General features: G+C 38.5%; 1 protein-coding gene across 1 annotated transcript; it reads left to right on the top strand.

Annotated features, from left to right (window-relative positions):
• The first annotated feature begins 2,585 nt into the window (after window positions 1-2,585).
• pbdc1 (polysaccharide biosynthesis domain containing 1) lies at window positions 2,586-5,233 on the top strand. The gene is made up of 6 exons (XM_023419051.2): window positions 2,586-2,682; window positions 3,111-3,176; window positions 3,406-3,465; window positions 3,926-4,066; window positions 4,679-4,790; window positions 4,881-5,233. The coding sequence occupies exons 1-6, from the start codon at window positions 2,653-2,655 to the stop codon at window positions 4,970-4,972; spliced, it is 501 nt and encodes a 166-aa protein (XP_023274819.1). The 5' UTR covers window positions 2,586-2,652; the 3' UTR covers window positions 4,973-5,233.
• The last annotated feature ends 3,747 nt before the right edge of the window (window positions 5,234-8,980 follow it).

Below are 8,980 nucleotides of genomic sequence, written 5' to 3'. Positions count from 1 at the left end.
AGGCATGAAAATGTCATAGTATAGTAAGGCATAAAAAGTGGTAAAAATGTCATAGTATAGTAAGGCATAAAAAGTGATAAAAACGTCATAGTATAGTAGGGCATAAAAAGTGATAAAAATGTCATAGTATAGTAGGGCATAAAAAGTGATAAAAACGTCATAGTATAGTAGGGCATAAAAAGTGATAAAAATGTCATAGTATAGTAGGGCATAAAAAGTGATAAAAACGTCATAGTATAGTAAGGCATAAAAAGTTGTAAAAATGTCATAGTATAGTAAGGCATGAAAATGTCATAGTATATTAAGGCATAAAAAGTTATAAAAATGTCATAGTATAGTAAGGCATGAAAACGTCATAATATATTAAGGCATAAAAAGTGATAAAAATGTCATAGTATAGTAAGGCATGAAAATGTCATAGTATAGTAGGGCATAAAAAGTGATAAAAATGTCATAGTATAGTAAGGCATAAAAAGTTGTAAAAATGTCACAGTATAGTAAGTCATGAAAATGTCATAGTATAGTAAGGCATAAAAAGTTGTAAAAATGTCATAGTATAGTAAGGCATGAAAATGTCATAGTATAGTAAGGCATAAAAAGTGATAAAAACTTCATAGTACAGTAAGGCATGAAAACGTCATCGTATAGTAAGGAATAAAAAGTGATAAAAACTTCATAGTATAGTAAGGCATGAAAACGTCATCGTATAGTAAGGAATAAAAAGTGATAAAAACGTCATAGTATAGTTGGCATGAAAACGTCATAGTATAGTAAGGCATAAAAACGTCATAGTATAGTAAGGCATAAAAAGTGATAAAAACGTCATAGTATAGTAAGGCATAAAAAGTGATGATAATGTCATAGTATAGTAAGGCATAAAAGGAATGAAACCGACTTAGTATAGTAGGGCATAAAAAGTGATGAAAATGTCACAGTATAGCTAGGCATAAAAAGTGGTAAAAATGTCATAGTATAGTAAGGCATAGTAACGTCATAGTATAGTAATGCATAAAAAGTGATGAAAACGTCATAGTATAGCAAGGCATAAAAAGTGATAAAAATGTCATAGTATAATAAGACATAAAAACGTCATAGTATAGTAAAGCATAAAAAGTGATGAAAACGTCATAGTATAGTAAGGCATGAAAATGAGATAGTATAGTAAGGCATAAAAGGAATGAAACCGACTTAGTATAGTAAGGCATAAAAACGTCATAGTATAGTAAGACATAAAAACGTCATTGTATAGTAAGGCATAAAAAGAGACAAAAACGTCATAGTACTGTTAGGCATAAAAAGTCATTTAAAACGACAGTATAGTAAGGCATAAACACTTTATAGTATAGTAAGGCATGAAAACGTCATAGTATAGTAATGCATTAAAACATAATATAGTAAGGCATGAAAACGTTATAGTATAGTAAGGTATAAAAAGTAATAAAAACATCATTGTACAGTAAGGCATAAAAAGTAATAAAAAGGTTATAGTATAGTAAGGGACAAAAAGCCATAAAAATGTCATAATTTAGTAAGCCATAAAAAAGTCATAGTATACTAAGGCATAAAGAATGTTAGAATATAGTTAGGCATAAAAATGTCATAGTATAGCAAGGATTAAAAATTTTAAAATATGTGAGAGTACAGTTATAACATATATCTTTTATTTTAACAATTAAATAAAGTTGACATGAGTAAATATAAGACATAAAATCAAAATATAAAAATAATTTGTATGGGTTCAAAAGTCTATTAGTATTAACGACCTTTTTACTCGATGAAGAAATCTATTTTTTGCCATTATTAAAGAAAGTAGAAGACAAGAGTGCTTGTTTTCAAGAATTTTATTTTAACAAGTTTTAATTCCTTGAATCATAATGTGACCATAAGTAGAGTACATAATATAACCTGTTTTTTACAAAGGAAAAAATCAACAACTCTAAGCTAGTGTTAGTTACAATTCACATAAAGATATTTGCAACCAGTTTCAAGTCTGACACTGGCCCTTTAAATACGTGATGTCACTCAGGTGTCAAAGTTGAGTACAGAGAGTAACAAAAAGCAAGATAGTTCACTTTGTTTGATGACTGTCTGTCTGAAATGGTCTGTTACTTTCAGTTACAGCATCATGACTCTGTTACAGTTACAGGAAAGGTAATGTGGAGAAAATTACGTGTCGTTAATAAAAGATCTTAACTGACGTTGTTTGTAAAGAGCTGCGTTAGCTTAGCACCTAGCATGATTTTACAAATGCTAATATCAGTGTTCGTCGTATTTACCAAGCTCATTTACAGGTTTTTATTCACACGTCGACATTATCCTGTAGCAAAAAAGAGTCACCTCCCATTAATTCTATATCAATTATATTATATTTTCTCGTAGCGCCTAATTTTGAAACGGCCATGTGACGTTTCATAGGCTAATTGTGCTCATATTAGCCGCCCATTATCTACGATTGGGACACAATGATGCATGTTTGTATAATATTTTAAAGATATATATAATATACAAAGTCATGTACAACCATCATAAGTTTAACATGCGAATAATATTTTGTTAGTTTCCTCAAAATTGGACGTCAATGCGCATGCGTACAGTTAAAGCCCCAAATCAGTAGTGATTCATCTTGACGTAGGCGATCTTTAGTTGTGAGAAATGGCGTCGGATAATGGACTAGCCTCTCTGGTAAGGACTGAAAATACAAACTTTTTTGCTTATATGTCCCGTGTTTAGTGTTTCTATGCGTCAGCTGCTTCACTCAAGAGTCTGCAACGTGTTTGAAAGTACAGAAATGAATAAAATGAAACTTAAACGCTTCGCCACAGCAGGATATGTAGCTGATATGGCTAATGCTAGTTAGCCGAGAGGAAAACACGTGTGGAAACAAAACGGTAGATTAACACTGAACTCAGACATGTCACGTGTTTTCACTAATGTCCTAAACACACACATGTGAAAGTGTCTCACGTCATGTCAGGATAACAGGTCTGGTTTATTGCGATTGACCTGTAGTCACATGTCCTGTTCACCGCCTCCATGTGTTTGTTATAACCTGATGTAATGTCTGAAATGACTGTAGCTGTTGTAGTAACAGTGTGTGTGTTGGTTTCCAGGGGGTGGAGGGGGCCTCAGCGGCTGCACATGCTCTGTCCCTCCCTGCAGACGCTTATGGAAATGATGTAAGTGACATTTCTGCATCTTCAGCCTTTAATCATGTTTTCATCACAGTCTGTGAACATGCAGGTAGTGGTGTAAAAGACATTAAAATAAGCCTTCACATGATAACGAGCAATCATCCTGTAACCTCGTTAAACATTGTTGATTGACACAAACTCCTTCACATCCCAGAGTAAAGAAATATTCTCACAGTTAAATCAAATGTCGTCAAAAGTTGTTTTCTTCTTTCAGCCGCGGCTCGAGGTCATGTGGGCGATGAAGGCGTACAACCACGCAGAGGTTTACTTCAATGTGAGACCCTCCACCAACTCACCTTCTTATTTACTGTTATTTACAAACAAACAAACAAACAAACATGTTGTGACCAGTGAACATTTGACTGCAGAGCTTCACTGATGCTGATGAGTTAATGTTAGAAGCCTTTCATTACTTCATACATTCAACCATTTTAACAAATCTGTCAGTTTTTCAACATGTTACAGCTTCATAAACAAATTATTTACTTAGTAATAATCATAAACCATAACCCAGGAAAATATATTGTAAAACAAATCAGCACCACAATGAAATGCAATAAGAAATAAACTGAGAACAGACAGACGAGCTTGAAAAATCAAACTTTATATGGATAAAAAACAAGGTTTGAAGAAGTGATTTTAAAGATGTTTCCTGATTGTGCAGATATCAAACTAGACTAGATCATTCTCTTTACACACATTAAACTCTCATCAACCCCTTCCTCTGTCTCCAGCTCATCTCGTCAGTCGACCCAAAGTTCCTGAAGCTGACGAAGCTGGACGACAAAATCTACTCGACCTTCAGAGAAACCTTCAAAGAGCTCGACATCAAGCTGCTGAAAGCTGACGACCTGAAATCTGACGAGGCCAAAGAGGTCAGTGAGACGGCGAGGACGCAGAGAGGACACATGGAGGTGTCACTCGCAGACGGCAGATCAAACGTGTTTCTTGGCACACCTGTAGACAGGTGTGCGTGGTACATCCATGACACTGCAGTGATCACAGGGCAGCTGCACATTTACATGGTTTTGTTTTGATGTAAACGTTGTTTGTTTTTCACGTTAACACAGAGAAAAAAGTGGCTTTTACTCACGTTAACAACAAATATAACTGATGCACCTCCTGCTCCTCCTCCTCTTCCTCCTCCTCCTTCTCCTCCTCTTCCTCTTCCTCCTCCTCCTCCTCTTCCTCCTCCTCCTCCTGCTCCTCCTCCTCCTGCTCTTCCTCCTGCTCCTCATGCTCTTCCTCCTGCTCCTCCTCCTTTTCCTCCTCCTCCTCATGCTCTTCCTCCTCCTCCTCCTCTTCCTCCTCCTGCTCTTCCTCCTCCTCCTCCTCCTCCTCCTCCTCCTCCTCCCTGAGTCTTTGATGATCAGCTCGACTGTTGAACCAGCGTGGAAACAAGCCGCTGGGTTGATCAGTGTTGTTGTGATGAGGGTGACTGAGTGTCGACGGCGGTGAGAGTTAAACGGCTCCATCTGTTTGTGCAGACGTGGCGTCCGTTCTGTAACCAGTATGAAGGACTCGTGGAAGATTTCAACTACGGCACTCTGCTGCGTCTGGACTGTGAGAAGGATTACACAGAGGAGAACACTATATTTGGTCAGTTACACACTGGAAAACACATTATTATTATTATTTTAATATATTTGTATATATTATGATTAATCTCCGTTTCATCTCTGGTTTCAGCCACCAGAGTTCAGTTCTTTGCCATCGAGATCGCCCGCAACAGAGAAGGTTTCAACAACGCTGTGTACAAGGCCAAAAGTGGAAAGAGCTAGCCTCCAAATGAACCAGTTAGGAACCAGTAAGGAACCAGTAATGAACCCATCCAGCCCCACGTACCATCACCAGACGAGTCCAGGAAACAGATGAACTGTGGAAGCTCGGCGTCTCCTGAGGATTCATCTTTTTATTCTAATTTAACGAGTCGTTTTTTAAGTTTAATGAAAACTTCCAGTCATGTTTATTTTTTGGTTGAATCCTGAACGTTCCTTCAGTCTCAGCTTTGTATTTACTGTAAAGTTGTTTTTTCGTGCCAATCATCAGAGTTCTTGTTTATTTTCTAAAAAACACTGAAGTTGCATTTGTTGCCTGAAACGGAGGAAACGTCAAATAAAAGTCCGATACATTTTACCTCAGTGAGTCAGTGTTACTCACACCTGGATAAACATCTGGAGTTCATCGTTTTCACTGGTTTTTAAATGTCAAACCAGTTTGTGCATCATGATGAACTCTGACTAAAAGTTTCTGTTTGAAACTTATTGACACTTTTTAAGTTTTTATACACTTTTATATTATGAATATGGACTAAACTAAACTTCCACATCAGCTGCATCACGTCGTCTTGTATCAAGCCAATAACAAATTATTACAGACTATAAAGTTCAGTCAGTTTCACAGGGAGAGTTTGACCTGCAGGAGAGTCGACCAGGTCGTATTATGTCATTTATCAGAGTATTTCTTTTTCATATTTATTTCTTTCAAAAAACCAAAAAATAACATGTTTTACCTGTAAAATGATCCATTAAGGTTTATTGAAGAAATGTGACTGTTTTCAAAAACAAAGTTGCTGTTTACGTTTCTGGAGGGAGGAAGGTGAAACGTGCCTCGGAGTACGGAAGGTCAAGAGGGACAAAAACGTGCAAAAATATCCATGTTTAGTCACATGATATAAATGTGTAATCGCCATCTTTGAACACGGGTTTAATCAGAGACACAAAGTTAAATCAAGTTTATGTGACAGGATTCATTTTTAGTTCTTTTTAGGATAAAATAAAAATAATTCCTAATTTATTATAACTGATTAATATGAACTGAACCTGGAAACATGGAAGGATGAATTCACCAAATAAAAATAGTTTGTTTTTGTTAAACTCCTCAGAGCTGCAGCAGCGACACTGAGATGTTTAACGTCTCCCAACAGCCAGAGAAAAGATTTTAGACTTTTGTAATTAAATTCCAGGCTTTTTAAAAAACCTCAGCTTGTGAATTCAATGCTTTTCAAGACTTTTCCAGGCCCTTGGATCCTCCGCTCATGTGACCTGAACGGAGAAATGAAGCGAGAGAAGCAGCGGTGTAAAAATCAATGAGGTTTATTTGCAGTCACAATGCTTACACTATATGTAGCAGACATCCAAACAACTCAAACAGCTACTCACTCTATGGACCCAACACATTCACATCAGGGACACAAACCAAAAAATTAGGAACTCAATAAACATCCATGAGTGCTGACATGGTTAGAGATGAGCTAGTTGTCACAAACAGTTAGCAGCAACATCGTAGAGAGTAACACAAGTTGCTAATAGACTCCACTTCCTGCTTCTCTTTTTACACTGTTCTGACTCCTACCAAGGTTCAATACAAGATTCTTCAGAGATTTAAAACTAAACTGGATCCTTCAAGGGAGCTCTGATGGCCTGATGAACGACGCTCCGTTTCCCTCCATCATCATCATCATTAATATTAATATTTTGTCCTGTACGGTGGCACAGACCTTGGCTGTTTGAGCTCCATCACGAGCACCATGAGACGCCACACACACACACACCAGGCAACAGAGAGCCACTTCACACACACTCTCACACGCACACACACACACACACACACACAGACAACACCACACACACACACACACTAAGAGGACTCCACTGCAGGACCTAAAAAGGGGGGGGGGGCAGTCCCAAAACCTGGTCCAAGGAATCCAGAGTGTAAACAAAATGGTGGAAACTGCACCCAGCCTACCAGAGGGGAAAATGTAGCCGCGACCATGTTGCTTACACGCCCATCGTCGCAGGGAAACAAGCGAGTGTGTGAACACGAGGCCTCCAGGACGCCGGCGCCTCGTGCGCCACTTTGATTTAGAGGAGAAAGCCGGAGCTGGGCCGGAGCTGGGCCGGAGCTGGGCCGGACCAGACGGACGTTATAAAGGGAAAATGACGGCATTTTCCAACCTCGTAATTGTGCCCGTTCTGGCTCAGTGTCGCTGCCCGAGGAGACGGACAGAAAACGTGACTAGACATTTTATATCAGGACAGGAAGTGAACCTCCACGAGTTTAACCACGAGTTTAACCACCGAAACTTCAACTTCACACGAATCATTTCAAACCACAGCTGCGACTAAAACCATCAGCAACTTTCATCACCAAGAAATCCAGACGTCATGATTATTAACCGCTTCCACTCTGATGTGAAGATCTGCCGCTTGTCTTTATTGATTAATCTGGTGACTGATCGTTTTCCTCGATCGAACATCAGACGAACGTGAAAAATGTTTGTTGTGTTCAGTTCACACCGAAAAAAAAACTGAATCCAAACTTTTGAGAAACTGGAATGAGAAATTTTTACTTAAAAAAAAATTAAAGATGAATTTTCTGTTGATGGACTAATCAATGAATCGACTGATTGTTGCTGCTCCATGTGACAGTGAACTGTGAAGAGGAGCTGAAACGATCCGTCGATTCAGGAGAAACTGTTTAATGAAAAGATTTTGTGAGCGTGTGAAGTTCTGTCCGCTGACATTAAACTGAAGATCTTTGTGCTGCTGATCAAGAAATAATTAGTTCATCAATCTATTCACATCAAATCCACCTAATTACTTTGATGTAACGTTTCTGTGGCTTGTTTTTCTGATATTTTATATTTCGACTGTTGGTTTGAAGTGGAAACCTTTAGTAGATTCACTGATTGACAGAAAATCAATCAAACCATTTTGACGACTGGATTTCGTGTGAGTTTGAAATGATGAGCAAAGCTGATTGACAGTTAACCTGATCATCAGTTTATCAATTAGTTTATGAAATGTCAAACGTCTCGTCGTTTTAACGACCAACAATCAAAAACATGAAGATGTTTAATTGATGAGAAAACAAGTTTATTTTCACGTGAGAAACTGAATTGATGAATCAATTATCAAAACTGTTGATTATTTTCTATTGATCGATGACTCCGCTCCAGTTTGAAATGATCCATCTCTGGTGTTTGTGTCAGTGTTAACATTTTATTTGTTTTCATGTGTTTAAGTTTTTATCTTCTTGTTGTTGTTGTTGCTGTGAGTTAAACTCTTAGAGGCTCAGGTTTGACAGCAGCTCGTTTCTTAACGACTCGGAGTCGGACCGGACACAGTCATGAGACCCGGGTGGATAAATAGCAGAACTGTCCCTTTAAAGCGCCGCCCTGCTGCCGCCGGGTCAACGTGGCTATTTACATCACTTCAACCAGAGACTGAGAAAAATGTACAACATGGATGCTCTGACTCTCCCTTCCTGTTAGTGTGTGTACCTCTGCTTCCTCCTCGTCGTGACAGCTCTGCAGCCTGAGCGCTCCTCCGTCCGCCCCCCCCCATCCTCCCGCTCGCCCCCCACGCAGACAGACAGTTGCACTAACTCACTACACTGTAAAAAGCTCAATCACACAGTTTTTGTTTTGTTTTTTTTGTGGGTTTTTTTGTTTGTTTTTCCTCAACGTCACCTCTGTGTTTTAAATTCGATCATTATAAACATTGTTCAAAATGTTACGAAAAAAAATGTACACTTGGTTTTTTGTGTGTTTTTCTATACAAGGCAGGCAGAAGCGGATTACTACGTTTACCAGCATTCCTCACCTCACCTCACCCCCACCTCACCTCCGTCTACCTCCACAGCACTCTCCTTCCTCTGTGAGTGATCAGAGTGCTTAGACATGCGACCCCCCCTCTGTTAGGACAGCCAGACGAGTCAGACCAACGCAGACTGGCTTTAAAATAGATCTGTATATATTTATATATGCTTATATCAAAAAGGAGGAG

Source organism: Seriola lalandi, unplaced genomic scaffold (genome assembly GCF_002814215.2).
Source record: "Seriola lalandi dorsalis isolate HSWRI2012SDOR001 ecotype SW California unplaced genomic scaffold, Sedor1 jcf7180002054590, whole genome shotgun sequence".
NCBI lineage: Eukaryota > Metazoa > Chordata > Actinopteri > Carangiformes > Carangidae > Seriola > Seriola lalandi.
The sequence above is the reverse complement of the archived record's forward strand: the minus strand, read 5'-3'. Positions and strand labels throughout refer to the sequence as shown.

Excerpts from the sequence above, each read along its gene's own strand:
- pbdc1 (XM_023419051.2), top strand. The coding sequence starts at position 2,653 with ATGGCGTCGGATAATGGACTAGCCTCTCTG. Across the intron at positions 3,177-3,405 it reads CAGACGCTTATGGAAATGAT|CCGCGGCTCGAGGTCATGTG; the intron begins GTAAGTGACATT and ends TTCTTCTTTCAG. Across the intron at positions 3,466-3,925 it reads ACGCAGAGGTTTACTTCAAT|CTCATCTCGTCAGTCGACCC; the intron begins GTGAGACCCTCC and ends CTCTGTCTCCAG.